The sequence below is a fragment of the Tachyglossus aculeatus genome, chromosome 7 (genome assembly GCF_015852505.1).
Source record: "Tachyglossus aculeatus isolate mTacAcu1 chromosome 7, mTacAcu1.pri, whole genome shotgun sequence".
Classification (NCBI taxonomy): Eukaryota; Metazoa; Chordata; class Mammalia; order Monotremata; family Tachyglossidae; genus Tachyglossus; species Tachyglossus aculeatus.
This window is the reverse complement of record NC_052072.1, coordinates 42,295,820-42,315,261: the sequence shown is the minus strand read 5'-3', so window position 1 is coordinate 42,315,261 and position 19,442 is coordinate 42,295,820. Positions and strand designations below refer to the sequence as shown.

Here is a 19,442-nt window from a genome sequence, read left to right as displayed (position 1 = left end):
TCTTCATTTGTAAACGCGGACACTACCTGTTTTCCCTCCTAAAAAGACTGTTACCTCTATAAGGGACAGAATTTATATCTGACCAGATTAATTTGTATAGTGATTGTACCCCAGTGCATAGTACAGAACTTGGCCAAAAGTAAGTGCTTAACAAATACCACAGTTATTATTAGTAGTAATAATAATGATAATGGCATTTAAGTGCTTACTATGTGCAAAGTACTGTTCTAAGCACTGGGGGATACAAGGTGATCAGGTTGTCCCACGTGGGGCTCACAGTCTTAATCCCCATTTTACAGATGAGGTAACTGAGGCTCAGAGAAGTTAAGTGACTTGCCCAAGGTCACACAGCAGACATGTGGCGGAGCTGGGATTAGAACCCATGACCTCTGGCTCCCAAGCCCGTGCTCTTTACACTGAGCAATGCTGTTCTCTATAATAATAATAATAGTAATAGTAATAATAATAATAACAATAAATTCTGTTAGTAATTGCTTGATAAATACAGTTGATTGAGATTAAATAAATGTATATTCAGTTTTTGATTAAGACTTTTTTGGTCTTGTTTTTGCTGGTTCATTCAGTCATTTCTATTTAAAAATTAAGGAAACTGCATCACCATATTATTTCCTATTAATACTTTTGCATTATTAAATTTCAAAATCCTTTCATTCTTGACTGGATTATATTATTGCTCCATGTGTTTGCCCTCTCCCACTTTGAGTCTCTAGAGGGCCAGAGGCTACATTTTTGGTTTTGTTTATTTTTGTTTATTTTGTTTAGCTATCCCAGCACTTAGTACAGTGCTTTGCACAAAATACATGTTTAAGAAATGTTAGTATAATAGTAAATGCTGTACGCTAGGGTAGATAAAAGATAATCAGGTCCTATGTGGTGAGGCTCACACAGTAAGTAGGAGGGAGAATAGATATTGAAGCCCAATTTTGCAGATGAGGGAACTCAGGCGCAGAGAAATGAAGAGGCTTATCCGAAGTCATACAGTAGACAAGTGGCAGAGTCAAGATTAGAACCCAGATTCTCTGACTCCAAAGCCTGTGCTCTTTCCACTAGGCACACTGCTGTCATCGTTCTTAAATTTAAGTATCTGCATATCCATCTCTTCAAACATTCTGATTTTTAGAGGTAGCACTTTGCTTTTCAGAACTTGGCGATCCTAAAATCTCAGGTTCATCCATTGCTCGTAACAGGAGACTTCCTCCCATCACTCACTCCAACAGTTAATTCAGAGCTCCACACACATAAGCACCCTGGATCGATTTGAATAACCAGACTTTCATGATGAGCATCTACATGGATGTATGTCTTCTAACCAACTACAAAACGATATTCACAGCTGAATAGTTTACCCAAACTCCATCATGTTTTCTTGGATGGTTGCTGTGACAATTTTCCTTTCCCTAAAAGTATGTGATGTTACAAAAGTTGGTCAAGAATTGTTGGGCTGCTTTTCCGTGTGCAGTATGGAACACTTAATCTGTTGTTTTATAAATAAGGCTGTCACCTTAATGTACTAATTGCAAACCCACCCACTTGAGCAGGTTACCGTGGGTATTCTCCTTCTCCTTCAAGGCACAGAGGAGCCTCAGAAATTATGAAACATATTGTTTGCCATTCTGGATAGTGTCAGAAGGCTCCCTGGGATGAAATGGGGATTACCCACTGGGGGATGTTTTAATCCCTGCAGCCGTCTTGAAATGACTGGGAACCCCCTGCTCAGTTTTCTCTCTCATTCATTTAATCGTGTTTATTGAGCACTTACTGTGTGCAAAGCACTGTAGTAAGTGCTTGGGAGAGTACACTATAACAATAAACAGGCACATTCCCTGCCCACAATGACCTTACAGTATAGAGGGGGAGACAGACATTAATATAAAAATATAAATATTAGTTTAAATCTCTTAGGGAGATGTACCACGTGGTGAGAGTAGGAGCCAGGACTTTCCATGGAGGCCAGAGAGTGCAAGAATTCTTCCAGACCTCTTACACAGCACCCTCATAGCTCCAGGGTGGTGGGACTGGATTCACTCCATAGGCACAGTCTCCCCTAATAGGGTGTAGTGACCATAAAATTGAAGTGTTCAGTGACAGGGAGCGTCGTCGACTTGTTTTTTACATCAGCTGGGTAGGGGAGCAAGCCAGAGGGACATGTTTCTGTGTCTCAGCTACCAAATATTTCATTTGGAAAATGACTCTGGACCTGGAAATTAAGCCAGAAGCCCTGTGGCCTGCTGGAAAGAACACAGGGCTGGGAGTTAGAGGACCTGAGTTCTCATCCTGAGAAGCAGTGTGGCTCAGTGGAAAGAGCACGGGCTTGGGAGCCAGAGGTCATGGGTTCTAATCCCAGCTCCGCCACATGTCTGCTGTGTGACCTTGGGCAAGTCACTTAACTTCTCTAAGCCTCAGTTACCTCATCTGTAAAATGGGGATTAAGACTGTGAGCCCCACGTGGGACAACCTGATCACCTTGTATCCCTCCCAGCGATTAGAACAGTGCATTACACATAGTAAGCGCTTACCAAATGCCATCGTTATTATTATTATTAACCTGGCTTTGCCACTTGTCCACTGTGTATCCATAGGCAAGTCACTTAACTTCTCTATGCTTCAGGTTCCCCTTATGAGGAATTGGGGATTCAGTATCTGTTCTCCCTCCTACTTAGGCTGTGGATCCATGTGGTACAGGGATTGGGTCCAACCTGATTATCCCATATCTATCCAAGTGCTTAATACAGTGTTTGGCACATATTAAGCCCTTCGTTAATCAATCAATTGTATTCAGTCAGCACTTGCTGTGTGGAGAGCACTGACCTAAGCAATCAGGAGAGTCTAATATAACAGAATACTATTATTATTCTGCCAGAATGTGTTAATGATTTTCCCGAAGGCCTAAACAGGAGCTCCTCTCTCCCACTTCCATTCCCTAAACTGTTACACACACCCACAGAAAACATTCAGAGGAAGTCAATTCTAAAGAAAAAGAAATGTTCCATTCTAGTATTCCCTTCCAACAGTTGGATTAGAGTTGTCCAATTATCCCATCCAACCTGATAAGAGAATGAGCTTTATTTTTGAGGATAGAGAAGATAATGGCAATCAATCAGTAGTAACACATTCAACCATAATATATCAAATGGAAGTGGCAGTTTACTGGTACAAATACTTCGAAAATCATGCTGTGGAGAGGAGAGAATTTGGAGGGAGTGGTTTTCTCATAGACTGGGCCTGCTTTGTCAGCAGGAAATGGAATACCATTGGGGATAAAAGCTGAGAGTTGTGTGGCAGATCTGCATGGACTTCCAACACAAACATATACAGTAAATCCCAACCCTTTTGGGTGACATCTGTGTTTCTAAAGATTGTGATTTTGTTATTCAGGTTTGAAGCCCTGAGGACAAAGATCATGTCTCTGCTCATTTTATGCAACATCAAGTATTCTTCCGATGCTTAACAAGTAATTATACAATTTTCAAATCCTCCAGGACTACTATTCATATTTGGATTTATTTGTCTCTTTTAGCCACAGTATACAAATCTGGGGCTCCTCAACAGTATGGACCAGCAGATTCAAAATGGCTCCTCTTCAACCAGCCCTTACAACACTGATCATGCTCAGAACAGTGTCACTGCACCATCGCCCTACGCACAGCCGAGTTCTACGTTTGATGCCCTCTCACCCTCTCCTGCCATCCCTTCCAACACAGACTACCCAGGACCTCACAGCTTTGATGTATCATTTCAGCAGTCTAGCACTGCCAAGTCAGCAACGTGGACGGTAAGATTACTGAAGGGGGACCTTCTTCTCAGAGGTCTCTAAGGACTGCTTTGAGATTACATTGATATATATTTTCAGAGAATATACTTAAATAATAATAATAATAATAATAAATGTCAAATGACAGACTTATCAAAAGACCTTGAGGATTGTAGAGTCAGGATGTATTGTGAAGAATAAGGACAAATGCCAACTGATAATAACATTAAAGTTTGTAGGATGATTCACTTTAAAATTTTGGCAACTTACCTGATGAATTCTTCTAGATTGGCAACATCCCCTCATTTTGCTTTACAAATTTCTTCTGCCTAATTTTTCCTTTTTGCAAGGAAAATCACATGTTGTTCATTTTTCCCTCTCTCCTCCCCTTATGTCAAACACACACTGATGTCAAAATGTTGTGTAATCCATCAGTAGTATTTATGGGGCACCTACTGTGTGCCAAGTATTGCATTAAATGCGTGGAAAAGTTCAATAGAATTTAGAAGAATGATCCCTGCTCCCAAGGAACTTAAAGTCTCTTGGGGGAGACAAACTAAAATCATTTGTGAAATAGGAGGAAGGAGGAGAAGAGGATAAGGACTTGATGAGATAGTGCTTAAGCATTTGAGTATATGATATGTGCAAAAATGCTCTGTGAGGACATAAATGCTTATTCAGTCAATAGTGTTTGAGTGCGCACTGTGTGCAGATCACTGTACTAAGTGTTTGGGATAATACAATATAATAACATTCTCTGCCCACAACGAGCTTACAGTCTAGAAGAGCATATAAGTGCTGAAGAAGTTGGGAGTAATATAAGATGCGAAGAGTGAGAGATAATCAGGAAAGGTCTCCTATAGGAGTGATTTCAAAAGGAAGCTGTGGTCTGTTGCATTGGGAGGGTAGGAAATTGCGGGAGGAATGAGCAATAGGTCTTAGGCAAGAGAGATGAGAATGAGGCAGAGTTAGTGGTTTAGAGGAATGAAGAGAGCAAGCAGAGATGTAGTGGGAGGAGAGGGGGTGGGTGGTAAGTAAGAAGAAAGAGATATGATTGAGCACCTTAAACTGTGATCAGGAGTTTCTGATTGAGGTAGAGAGGAATGGGTAACCATCCGAGTTTTTTTGAAGAAAGGGGAGATATGTGCAGAATGTTGTTTTAGAAAAAATGATCCTGGCAGCAGATTTGAACTATGGACTGGAGAGTGGAGAGACTGCAGGAAGGAATGAGGTGACTGATGGTGTAGTCAAGCTAAGATAGAACAAGTGCCTGAACTAGCATGGTGGCCTCTTGGATGGACAGGAAGAGGAGAGTCATTGCAATATTGTTGAGGAAAATCATTGAAATATTGTTGAGGAAAACCATGGGATTTGGTGATAGACTGAATATGGATATTGAGAAGAAGTAAGGAGTAAAGGAAAATGCCAAGGCTGTTGATGTTGTCAACTATGATGGGAAACTTAAGAGGAGAATAGGATTGGGGAGGGAAAATGAAGAGTCCTGTGAAGTGTTGGCAGGACGTGCTTGTAGGAGGAAATGAAAGATAGCATAAAAGAATCTCTGTCTTGGGGCCAGAAAGATAGATTTAGGAGTCAGTAGCATTAGGGCGATAGTTGAAGCCACAGGGAGTAGATGAATTCCCCAGTGGAGAGCGTCTTAAGTGAGAAGGAAAGGGAACATACAAACTAGCCTTGAGGGCCAACTGCAGTTTGGATATGGGAGGCAAAGGAAGAGCTTGAGAAAGAGAATGAGAAAGAATTAAGAAAAGAATCAGAAGAGATTCGTAAAAATTCAGAAAAGAATTACTAGAGGATTAAGAGGAGAATCAGAAGAGGTTCAGAAAAATTCAGAATCGGAGGAAATGTCAGGAAAATAAAAATGTAAGTCAAAATTAACCCAGAAAAAAAGTTTAGCAGAACTGATCAGACAAGATATGAGCCTTGCATTGACATTGTGTTGCTCTTTTTCTTTGTTTGAATCATCATACCTGACTATATCCAATAAGTGAGAAATCCACCCATTAGAAGCATGCCATTTCTAGAGGTGCATGGTAGTTCTAATTGTCTAAAAGGTCCCCAAATTCAGACTGGAATAATTACATTTTAACCTATCAAACTGGAAATGGATTACTCCTCCCACAATGATGGACACAGATGTCAGTATTATGGAAAAGTCCAATCCCCGGGCTAGGTGTCACAGGGAGCCATTTCACATTAAGCTCTTCCGTTCACTGCCTGTTGTCCTTTAGGCTCAGCTTAATTTCTTGGACCTCTCCTAATTGGCATTGGTCTTCAAGGAAAACTCATGCAGCCAGATAATGTCATTTTGGGAGATGCTTGATGCATTTGTGAATCAGTTCTCCTGGGAAGACATATGTGAATCATATACACTGTGCATCAAGAGTAATTAGAAAAGTCTATGAATGGACTTTTATCTACTAATTTTTGTAAAAGTCAGCTTAATCTGTGTAGGATTTATTTAAATGTTTTCTTGATGCCCATTTTCATGGCACCCGGACTTCTTACAATGTCCCAAATTATGAACATCTCCTCTAGGAAGAAAGGGAATTAGTAAGCGTTTAATAAATGTCATTATTATAATTATTAAAGAGCTCCCTTTATTATACTGTTGGGTACCTCACTCTCTTGCAGTGCATCTTTAAAATTCTTCACTAAAATTCACTCCAGTAATTTGGCATTTCTTTCCCTTGTCTTTTTATGCATAGTTTGCATTTATAAATCACTTCTCTCATTTTAAATGATACTATCAACATGTAAATCACAAAAGAAGATATCTTTCCTTTGTCTTCCTACTTTGATTGAGTTTTTAACACTCTTCCTCTTAGACTATTTGGTATCTTTGGCTGTTATTGGTGGGCATTTAAGTGGCTCCAAGGAAATGCAATCCTGAAAAAATTTCCACAGAAAACTTTATTACATCAAGAGATTTATATTTGAGGTCTAGACTCTTGACTTGCTCTTTACCGCTCTCTGAGGTGTCTTCATTTGACACAATAACTATAAATCACTATGCTATAAGCAATAAATAAAATAAAGTAATTTTGTATCCTGGTGATTAACATTTCATTTACTGATATTAGAGATTCAGCTGTTCAGAAGGTCTTTTACAGAATGATAAAATGGGTTAAGAGGATTTCATTTGCTCTCTTCTATGGTTTTAGAGTAATACTTTGTATTACTAATGGAGCAAGTAGGTACGCTAATGATGATTTAAAATGGTCAAATAAATGAAAAGGTCTGCAAAAGGTCTCCTTTTCTGGAGGAGAACCTTGCAAGATGGAGCTGATGTCAAAACCCAGCTTGAGAAGTCATTGTGCATCCATTCCCTTCCTTCTCTAGACTGTAAGCTCACTGTGGGCAGGGAACGTGTCTACCAACTCTGTAATATTGTACTCTCCCAAGTGTTTAGCTCAGTGTTCTGCACACAGTAAACACTCAATAAATACCAATGATTGATTGTCCTAATTAGCATACCCTCTGCTGGAAGGGGTCTAATTACCATACCATAGAGTGATGATGTGAGTTTCAGCTGGAATGGTAATTTTGGTATCACCTATGGATATCTGCCTCTAAGAATCAAACTGAGACCAATCAATTATCAGATACTAATGGATCCCTGATTCTGTGGTAGTGAGAGAAAAAAGGATGCTTTATGTGGAAATCATTTAGGAAACAGGAAAACGATTGATGAAGCAAGCAGTGATATTATGTCTCCTTCCTGGTGAATAGAATAATAATAATGATGGCATTTGTTAAGTGCTTTCTATGTGCCAAGCACTATTCTAAGTGCCGGGGTAGATACAAGGTAATCAGGTTGACCCACATGGGGTCCACAGTCTTAATCCCCATTTTACAGATGAGATAACTGAGGCACAGAGAAGTTAAGTGACTTGCCCAAAATCACACAGCTGACAAGTGGCAGAGGAGGGATTAGAACCCATGACCTCTGACTCCCAAGCCTGTGCTCTTTCCACGAAGCCATGCTGCTTCTCAAGCAGCATTAAGCCGATGTTCAACTCAAATGTTAAGCAGACCTATGCCCAACGTTATTTCATAGACTTTGATTATCACCTGTCATCCTCATGGCCTTTCCTGGTTTTGACATTTTGGGAACTCACCTGACTGGAAGAGCTTCTTATGCTTCCACAACCTAATGAAATGTTCATGGTATGTGTGTGTGTGTGTGTGTGTGTGTTCACCCCGTGCTGTTGTAGAGTCTCAATTCCCAAAAAGTTGTTTTTGTTTTTTGATCGATCTACAAAGCCCAGGCTTCTGCTATAATTAATTGGCATTGGGGCTGCTAGATCACTGAAGTGGGTGGGATGACAGACCTAAACTAAGCCACATTATTGCCATCCTGAGTTGTTTACTGCGAGTGAGTCTCCTTGTCCTGTTGTGTGGACAGCATTCTTTTTCTCTGAAGGCTTTTTCTTTTGGTGCCAGATTCACACTGGGCTCAGACCAACGAAGCGTCAGGCGTGATCACAGTGGAATGACTTGGGGAATGGTTTCTGAGAGGGGAACAGACTGTTCTAAAGAGAGCTTCATTGATCCCCTAATGTGTCAGCCCATGTTCTCCTTTGACCCTTAAAGAGGTATGAGATGTGCGCTTGCGTACACTCCTCTCTCATCAGATTACCTGTAATGTAAACCTGCTGTGGCGTGCTTGCCAAGTCCGCTGAAACCTAATGCAATCACACCCATTTCAGGGTGCTAGAAAAATCATGGGGCTCTCAGTAATAGCTCCTTCAAAAGGACATGTTGTTCAACAGACACTATCAACGACTAAATGATTTATCAACTTTCTTTCATGAGTGGGAAGCTGTGAAATATCATTCACACAAGATTTTAGCTCCAAGCATTTTACCACATTAGTCTTAAAGCCAAGTTTTATTCTCGGTGGCCGGTATAGTCTTAAACTGGGACCCATTCAACCAGTCAATTAATGGTATTTGTTGAACACTTACTGTAAGCGGAGCAGGGTACTAAGTGCTTGGATTCACACACAAACATGAAAAAAAAGAAAATGAGAAATTAAAGGACTCCGTGCTCCATCGGAAGCCTTGGAATGGAAGTAGAAATCAGCAAGTCTGGTTACTGCCATTGACTCATTTTGGACCTCAGATAAATCATGTCACCTCTATTTACCTTCACTCTTCTGTGAGTAAACAGAAGGCACATGTCACTGTGTTGTTTGCTTTCCAGGGATATCAAGGATGACCGTGATAACATCTGCAGTGTGCTTGGAAATCCACAGTGAAGCAGGCTGTTTTGAATAGGTTGAATCAATACTGAGCACCTACTGTGGGTGCAGAGCACTATATTGAGTACTTAGGAAATGAATATGTCAATCGTATTTATTGAGTACTTACTGTGGGCAGAGCATGGCACTCAGTGCTAGGGAGAGTACAGTATAACAATATGCATGATCCCTGCCCTGAAGGAGTATTATTTATTGCCAGACTCAACTGGCCTCTGTTTTTTGAAACTAAAATGAGTGTGCCATTTCTCATGAGGGTGAGAATGCCAGGGCCCACTCAGAACCCTGTGGTGCTGAATGGCTCATCTTCAGTGGTTTTGCCTTACTTGGTCTCTTAGAATATATAATGAGCCATCCTTACAAAATCTAATCTCTGTCCAGTACAAATATCTGCCAACTATCAGTGAATGAGAGAAATACTTAGTGTCACTTAAAAACAATTAGTGGCTGATTCAGTGCTTGTGAAGAAATAGCTGTGATATTTTGACAAAAGTTAGCAGCTCTTTCCAGCTGCAAAATTTCTCACAATACTGTTGTTATCCCATTTTACAGATGATGGTGAGTTGGTCATGGAGAACTTAAGTGGGGTTGCCTAAAATCTGTCAACTGTGAGGAATTAGAACGTCGTCTTCTAACCCCTTTTCCGTTGCTGAAGCAATTGAGTTGCTCTTCCTCGCTCTACAATAGACCTCTTGAGTTCCTCCCACAAGAGGGCACAAGTTCGATCTTTTACACCTGTGCGCTTCTCTCAGACTGCTCCAAGTACTGCTTATTAGTATCAAACATAATTTGAGTACCGTTCACAAACAATCCCATAAACAACATGAACCAGTTTTGCAGGAGACCCAACTTGGTAGCAGCTAAGATCTGCTATTTATCCGGGGGAAGCAAAAGTTTGCCTAAACAGCCACTTGTTGACATTAGTTTTCATTAGCTCCAAAAATCAAAACCAGCCACTGACACTTCAATCATTGACAAGCATTTGTAGGACTAAGACTAGAGTATAGGTTAAGAAAAGATGTTGATGACTTTTTGGTATTTACAATATTGTTTCAATCAATGATATTTATTGAATGCTTATGGTATGCAGAGCACTGACTGTAAACTCGTTATGGGAAGGTAGTGTGTCTGCTAATTCTGGTACATTATACTCTCCCAATAATAATAATAATAATAATAATGGCATTTATTAAGTTCTTACTATGTGCAAAGCACTGTTCTAAGCACTCGGGAGGTTACAAGGTGATCAGGTTGTCCCACGGGGGGCTCACAGTTTTCATCCCCATTTTACAGATGAGGTAACTGAGGCACAGAGAAGTTACGTGACTTGCCCAAAGTCACACAGCTGACAATTGGTGGAGCTGGGATTTGTATCCATGACCTCCGACTCCAAAGCCCATGCTCTTTCCACTGAGCCACGCTGCTTCTCCCAAGAGCATAGTACACTGTTCAGCACATAGTAAGAGCTGAATAAATATGATTGATTGTACCAAGCACTTGGGAGAGTACAATACAACAGAATTGGTAGATATGTTCCCTGCCCACAATGAGTTTACAGTCCAGAGAGGGAGACAGAAAGTAATATAAAAAAAAATTATTATTCAGTGTTCACTAGGGTATGCATTAAACTCTTATTCCCTTGCTTGATGACAAGTATTGTCCTAAGAGCTGCGGTATATACAACAAAATCAAATTGGGCTCAAAGTAGAGAGAAAATGTGCACACCCCCATTTTACAGATGAGGAAACCTTGATGTGCTGACAATTGGTCTTCAGGTGCTTCGTTTTCTATGATTTGCTATATGGCCATTATAGCTCTTTACTTCATTATCGGGCCTGGGATGGTAACCGAGTGGAGAAAAAATTTTGAAAAGGAAACAAATAAAAAGACTTTAAAATTTCAGAGGATGAGAATCTCGTTTGTCCTTCAGATGGTTTAAATCAGAAACGTGAGCAGAGTCATTACCGTGGACTGAATCTCATTCAAAAATAATAGCCATTCTGGGTCCTTCAGGATCATGTAGATCAGTCAGCCAATGGGAGTGCTTACTATGTGCAGGACACTGTACTAAGTACTTGGGAAAGCACAGTACAATAGAATTGGTAGGTATGATCCCTTCCCCAAAAGAGCTATCTCCTACTGCAGTACACATAACTGAAATGTAAATGGGACTTTATCAGCTTATGGTATATACAACTTTAGTATTTAATCATTCAAGAATTTGCAGAAGAATCACCAACCTTAAAATGGGCCAAAACAATAATCAGAAAACAGCTGCAAGACTTTAACTGCTTCAAATCAGTTTTCTCAGATCACTAGGTGATGAATTATTTTTTATTGGCACATAGAGGTCAAATTAAAAGGAAAAAAATCAGCTGAAAGGTAAGGTATAAATATAGAATAATGTCATAAGAATATTTTTAATGAGCCAAAGAAAATAGAGTGTATCATTAAACCCAACGGAGATCCCTTAAAATGAAGGTGAACTTGTAATCAGCACTGAATGATGTGTCATTTATTGTGGGATAGTTGCTCTTGGTGAATTCCCATATACCGTGTTCACACCATCTCCTCCCATTTGAACTGAAGAAAACAAGACATTTCAAAAGTGCTACACCTGGGATTGTTTTCTGCACAAGGAACAAGGCATATGCAATTGTTCCCACCCACACCAAAAGAGAAGGGTAGACATATTTTTCTCATGAAAGGTATTTAGCAATCAGCTGTCACGAGTTTAACCAGTTGCATGTAAAATAGAGCTCCACTATTACAGTACTGAAATTAGTTAGCATTAAAAAACCCTTGAGGTCAAGATGATAAATTAAAACTGAGATATATCAAGGTGACTAAAATTAAAACTAAGATAAATGCAACCTGTTAATGGGAAAACTGAGTTTTTGAAGATTGGGGAAGGATTCCGTGATGGAATGCAGAACTAGTGGGAAGACTACTTTGAAATGCAGAAGATGTATATAACTACAGTGGTCTCAACACAAGCAGTCAGGAAGTGGTTAAAACATCACCTTTAATTAGATTTTCAAATACTTTATGGCTCATGCTCTTAGCTTAACAGAAAGCTGTCTTACCTTTCTGCAGACCACTTCTCTTTATTGCTGTATTGTTCTTTCCAAGCACTTAATACAGTGCTCTGTACACAGTAAGCGCTCCATAAATACAATTGAATGAATGAATGAAATGTATTTTACATTGCCTAACTCCTGTTTTATCAGAGCATTTGATAAGAAAGGAGTTTGATGTGAAACTCACCAGTTTTTCAGTCTTTAAGTTGCATGGTTTTACCTTGAAAATGTTTTCTGAAGAGGAAGACTTAAATTGGAAACTAACCATAAAGAATGAATGTATCTTTGGAAAAGAGGTATTATGACTTCATTCAATCAATCACTGAAATTTATTGAGTTCTTACAGTACGACCAGCAAGTTTCTGTGCACATGGGAGAGAACCATACAGTTGAGATGCTAGACATGTTCCCTGCCCAAAAGGAGCTCACAGCCTAGAAGTGGAAGCAAACTTTAGGATTCTTTAGAAGGATGAGTAATGATTCAGCTTGTAATTGGAGTAAGAACTACATATTGGAGTACCATTTTTCTGGTTTGGCTTTGCTTTTGACATTGCAATAGAATGAGATTTAGAGTTGTCTTTTGACCTCTCACAATCACCAGCGCAGAGTAATTAGGAAAATTGAATCAATAAATCAAGGTTCCATTTCAAAGGACTCAAGTACTATGGTTTGGGTTTTGCCCATTTATTTTTGTAAGAGTGGTGGTTTCTACCCTGCATTAATTATGAAACATAATGATTATTTGCACCTTAGGGGTCCTCATTTCTACTGAGACATCTGACAGCTTCAGGAAGAAAAATGTCATTAATCAGAGCATAGGACTGGGAACTAGAACCTCCTGGGTTCTAGCTACATGACCTGGGGCAAGTGTCTGCCTTTACCCATCTCTTAAATGGGTATTATAGTACCTTGCAGGGATCCTGCAAGGCTTAATTAAAGTTTATGAAGTGTGCAGAGAGCCTGGGATATTAAGCTCTAGAGAAGTAAAATATATTATTATTCCAACCTAGATTTGTGTTTTCACATTTTTAAAGCACACGAGCCCCACATCATCTAATGTTCAAGCATAGTTGCCACATACTGTAATAAGAAATGCCATATTCACATACTTAATGTCTTTTGAAAGACTCCATCTTATTTTTTTTTAATTGGAATCTGAAAATTCTGATCAGCTCTGATTTTCTGATGTGCCTTGAGGCTTGCATTGGGAATTCTGTTCATATAAAGTAGAAGGAACAAGTGATAATTAAATATAATTGCTACTGGTTCAAAAGAAAATAAACAAAAACCCTATCCTATTTCATGAGAGACATAAAGTAACTAAGCCTGGATAAGAAATTTTTTCTTTAAAATCTAAATGAATGTGAGAGTCACAAATATGCATCAGTGCCTATAAATTTATTTCCAAGGAATGAATTTATAGCAACTGCAATCTGGTTGAGAGACATAGTTCAGATTTTAAAATCTTTCCTTGGTCCTTTATTTTGGTGGGGTGGGGGAATGCTTTACACTCAGAGCTCAATAAATATGACTAATAGTAGTAAATATTAATAATACCATTACTGCAATGATGATTATGGCTATGAATGATTTTTCAAATGGGAAGAGTTAGGGAATAGTTGAGAGCCCATAATTTACCTTTTCTTCTCAAAAAATCAAAATACATTTTCTGTTTTCATATTACAATAATAAAGACATAGAGGAGTACATTGTTATTCTGCTGCTGCTGCATGATCTGCCTCCCCCATCACAATGGAGCTGTGTATTCATTAATTCTTTTTTCAATGCAATCAAACAGTACAAGTATAAATAGAATTATGATCCCTTTGTGAACCTCCAATACATAGTTTTGAGTTTAGAAATATAGTTGTGACAATAAGATAGTCATGTCCTGTCTTTCTTGAAAATGATGGAAACATTCAACTGGAAAAATGCCAATGATGCTGTCCTATTAGCTGTTGTTATCAATTTTAATGTAGTCCCTGAGCAACAGTATTTGGTCTCCAAATATCCACCCCCTAAAGGCTATCAGCCATATTTCTGGTGACTGATGAACAGACGAATACATAATAACACTTCATAAAAATTTAGCCACACTTATCTGGGGAGCTTGGAAGAATTTACAAACTCATCACAGCAATATCCCTTTACGGTTGGCGAGTAGCTAATAACAGAACTGGAAAAAAAAAAATGAGACCTAGAGGTGGCAAATCCAAGGCAGGTCAAGATTTCTGGCTCCCAGCCCAAATCCAGTCCTTAATCAAAGGGTTGCAGTTCTGACTGGTGATGTACGCTAATGCCTGGGTCTGAGTCACTTGAAAACTTTGTAAAACAAAAAAAAAATTTACAATGTATATTTGATACATTTTTTAAAAAATGTTCTGTCCCAAGTTTTCCTTAGTATGCTTAGTTGTGGCTTTCCTTGATCTTAAGGTTTTAAGCATTTAAAAAATGTAAATGTGGAACATGCAAGAACCATATCAATAAAAATAATAGGAGAGCTAGGGAGAAAATTACAAGGCTAGAATGGGGAGGCGGGGGAAAGAATTGGCAGAGGTCAATCAAAGGTAGAATAACTGTACTTAGTCCAAGCCCCTAATTTTACTTCTGCCAATATTCTACTGACTCCATTTACCTCAGGAGACTAAATATCTGACACATAAAAGTACTATTGTGGTCTCTGTTTCTTGGGATGGTGCTCCTCTGTTTTTTGTTTCGGTGTTTCATTATTAATAGTATTTAAACCCTCATTATGTGTCAAACAGTGTTCTAAGCACTGGGGTGGGTCATACAGAGTCCCTGTTCCTTATGGGCTTCACCATCTAAGTAGAAGGGAGAACAGGTAGTTAATCCCCATTTCAGGTTAAGGAAACGGAGGTACAGAGAAATTAAGTGACTTGCCCAAGGTCACACAGCAAGCAATTGGCAGAAGCAGATTAGAACCCTATGACTTTCAGGCCCATACGCTTTTCACCAGGTCACACTGCTTCTCTAAGAAGAAGGGAAGATGTCAGGGCACTTCTAATCATAGGGTAATTTTGTCCATCTGGTTGGACTGTACATTTTTACCTGCCATGTAGAAATATACTGCAAAAATTATTATTTCTGTGTTGATTCTGATTTTCTTTGATGGCTTTGAAATTTCAAGTTTTGTGTTCAAATTTAAAAAAAAATTGAATTTGTTAAATTTTCCTGTGAAAGTTTAAGATCCAAGGAATGGGTTTTTGCTCTTAAACTCCATCCTTTAAAGTGAGCACCGGCTAAACAGGACAATTCGTTTTGGAATTTGGGGATTGATTGCAATTCTGATCCTATTGAAAATTTATAATATACTCTTATTTGTTCAAGGAATATTTGAAGCCAAAATGCCTTTGGCTTCATGTTAGCTTTGGTCTACAGTGCTATAGAACTTTAAAAAAAAAAAAACAGTGGTGGTAGCACAAAAGACTGTACTTCTTCTTCCTGATGGCCTCCTTTTAGCCTCTACTCAGTGAGCCTCTGTTTAAGAAAATAAGAATTGTAGTAATGATACCAGTTTAGTAGAGGGTCAGATGAGTTTTGTTGTTGTTGAACTGAGATCAATGGCTGTAGAAAACCTTCTCTAGCCACTGGCCTAGAATTAACAGAAAAGCCAAAAAGTCTTCAATATTTCTCAAGACTGAAAACTGGCAGAATTTCTTTACCTGCACCAAAAAAATGCAAAAGCTGTTACCAAAAATACCTATGACTTCAGTTTCAAAATATAATCAATTTCAGTCTATCGACCTTAGTTTAAAAATGAGAAGCAGTGCTGGCTAGTAGAAAGAACATGGGCCAGGAAATCAGAGGACCTAGGTTTGAATCTTCTGCATGTCTGCTGTGTGACCTTGGGCAAGTCATTTAGCTTCTCTTGCTTCAGTTATCTCAGCTATAAAATGGGAATTAAGATTGTGAGTCCCACTTGGGACATGGATTCTGTCTAACCTGATGAGCCTATATCTACCACAGCACTTAGTACCATGTAAGTGTACATAGTAAATATTAACAAAAACCTTCAAAAAAATGCTCTTCAATTTGGTTTTTTTATTTTGAGAGCTAAAAATGTTTTCAGAAGGAAGTCCTGGTCTCTATATTTAATATGATTTAAAATGTTTTCCTCCATTTCAGCTGGAATAGTATTTTTAAAAGCTGTTTTTAAGTATAAAAAATATAACACTTGGATGAGTGCTGCAGTTATGATCCCAAATCATCAATATTATTGATGGTGAGCCTAAATGCACCTCAGTGCTTAATATAATATTTGGCTGATAGTAAGAGCTTGACATAAATTTTATTATTATTATTATTATTCACATTTGTACTTTTTAAAAAAAACATTCACTTTATTAGTCTATCCTCAGCCTATCACTTCTGGGGAAGGAACATGAATATCGGAGAGAAATTGAGGTACAGATAAAAAAAAATGAAGTTCTCTAAGGTTATATAACAAATCACTGAATTATCTCAGGAATCCTCATCTCCCATCCTGTGCAATGTCTGTTGACACAGCTTCTGTGATGGCGAACTTGAGTGTAACCTAAAGTCAAACACTTTTGCAACCATCCCACTGTACCCTACTGTCAGGCTGCCCAAGCCCAGACCTTGCACTTACATATCTTAGTAAGGGTACTCTTCAGTGTTTGTTCCTTTTTAAAAGTTGGCCTGGTACTGGAGAGGAGAAAGATCAGTGGACCATACATTGCAGGACTGTATTAATAGTCCAAGGTTTGTTGAAAAATAGTTGAGAACAACGTTTGCCAGGTCTAAAAAAGCAGCTAAGAGTACCCATGCAAACAATGAATATACCCTGCTGGGGCAAATCGAGTAGTACATTGAAAGAAGAGGACATGTTGTAATGGAATTGATGTTAGAAATTTTTTTCCCTCCAACCTTATTAGAAGGGAGCATAGAGACTAATAAACCAGTACTTTTTAATCGCAATTCAGCATGATAATGCTGGAAAGCTTCAGGTCAAACCTGTGGAAAAAGGTGTATCGTATGTTACTTTTTTTTTTTTTTTTGACATGGGAGTCATCCCCAGTCAGTCAATCAATGGTGTGAGTTGAGCACTTATTGTGTTTCAGGGCACACTGTATTAAGCATTTGGGAGAGAACAGTAAAGTCAGTAGACACATTCCCTGCCCTCAGGGAGATTGTGACAGCTCTCCCCTCCTCTTCTTCAACTCCCCTGTCAGTTTACCCAGATATAAGCACGCAGCATTAATCTATCTCCGGGCCCTCCTTGGAAACCTCGTTCAGCTTGTCCACCTAATTATAAAAAAAAAACTGTAGTTTTTATTTTTTTCATTCCCACACTCTCAGCACTGGCCTCCCTCCATGCTCTGCAACCACCTTGGGTGGTCTAAGGGTATCCCTAATGTTTGTTTTGTCTACACAGTTCTAAAACTATGATTAGTCAGTCAGTGCTTACCATGGGCTTTCCCATTGTAAAAATGATATTTCCAAAAGAGAATATATTTCTCCAAAGCATACTTGCCTCTTGAATGTTTGGGAATGACTTCTAGGGTGAAGCTTCCCTTCACCATTAGTGCATTGCTTCCCATCTTGCATGGGAATGTTATTCAAATAAAGCACAGGGAAGAACTTTATCTTCTTCAGGAAATGAAGGGGAGAGGGAGGGCAATAGCCATAGAAATTCTCATTCATTAAGGGCCAATGCTTCTGCCATAAAATGAAATTATGAATCATCCAGTATTGATTTTGTTTTATGATGAGTTTGCTCTTTGTTTCCATCTTCTTTACCACAAGTTATGCCCAAGTTGCTAAGTTTGAGTCATGGGTCTGAAGTGAAGTCAGTGAATTCTTGAAGGGTGCCTTTGGAGAATGTCTGAACAGCATACGTTTGATATATTTCTGAGGTGAACCTGACTCCTTCTGGAGGGGGTCAATTTGAAAGTTCTTTGAAAGCATGACTGGCCATTCTCCTCTCTGATTATGTTGGAGGAGCAATATTATTAACAGTCTTCATTTTTTTAAGCAATATATCTTTTGGTTTTTGGTGTAGACACAATAAGAGCACAAGTTAAATTAACACACCATTTTACTTTCCTGAAGCCTTAATTGATGGTGTTTCCTATGAACAGTGATTCTCAACTGCCTTGCTTGGCTTGCAAAATTAATAGCAAAAAATTGACTAGCCTGTTTAAATTGCATATCACCCCAGCAACCTTCCTAGAGTTTCCCCTGAGGTAAAAGGAAAACACAGTCATTGGTCCTTTTTAACTCCCCCTACCTCAGAGATTAGTTACCTTTGGATAAAGCACTATTTGCAAGAGTATCCTGTCTGCCCTATACCAACTATAGATTCATTCCATTTCTGTGTACTGAGGAACAAGGATTTTTTTTGTCTAGCTTCTATCAATTCTCTTGTATTGTACTCTCCCAAGCGCTTAGTATGGCATTCTTCACAAAGTAGGCACTCAAATACCATCGATTGATTAATTCTGTCTTTGCCTTATACTATATAATATACTTATATACTGTATAAAGTATAATACCTTATACTTTATAGGTGCTCCACATAGTATCACTGATAGATTGACTATAGAAGGTATGATTACATAGGAAAGCAGTATGTCTAGTGGATACAGCACGAGCCTGAGAGTGAGAAGGACCTGGGTTCTAATGCCGGTTCTGCCACTTGTCTACTGTGTGACCTTGGGCAATTCACATAACTCCTCTGTGCCTCAGTTATCTTATCTGTAAAATGGAGATTAAGACTTTGAGCCCTTTGTAGGACAGGGACTGGGTTCAACCCGAATACTTTATATCTACCCCAGCACTTAGTACAGTGCGCGGGATAGCAAATGCTTAACAAATACAAGGGATTATTAGATAGTGGACTAGTTCAGTTCATTTTCCTCTATGATCATTAGCTGCATCTTGTAAGGCTTGCCTCCCCCTCAAAGCACACAAGGGGAGAGGCTTTTGTCAGGAATCTCTCATTGTTGAGTCATTGCTGTGAGCTAATGTCTCTGATTGTATGAGTCACTGCTGACCCAGAGAAGGCATGGAATATATTTTGTGAAATGGATGGAAAATCTCAAGACAGGCTACACTCCCCGATTAAATTATGAGCATTGGTGGTTTTAACCCTGAGAAATCCAGGCTTTCACCAGCTGGTGGCTACTTTAAACTCAGTTAATCAGATGCACTCGGGCCTAAAATAGCTGCGTGTTTCTCACCTGCCTTGAGTAGGTGTTTTTGAAGAGTTAATAGAAATCCAATCTGTGATTTGGGAGGGGGAGATTTTTATTTTATTTTATTTTTT

At 38.9% G+C, this 19,442-nt stretch overlaps 1 protein-coding gene across 3 annotated transcripts in view; it reads left to right on the top strand.

Annotated features, from left to right (window-relative positions):
• Positions 1-19,442, top strand: part of TP63 (tumor protein p63) — a 352,304-nt gene that overhangs the window by 277,630 nt on the left and 55,232 nt on the right. For all 3 annotated transcript variants that reach the window (XM_038749335.1, XM_038749336.1, XM_038749337.1), the window contains one exon: positions 3,539-3,793. In XM_038749335.1, the coding sequence (XP_038605263.1) occupies positions 3,539-3,793 (255 nt within the window). The remainder of the gene's footprint in view (positions 1-3,538; positions 3,794-19,442) is intronic.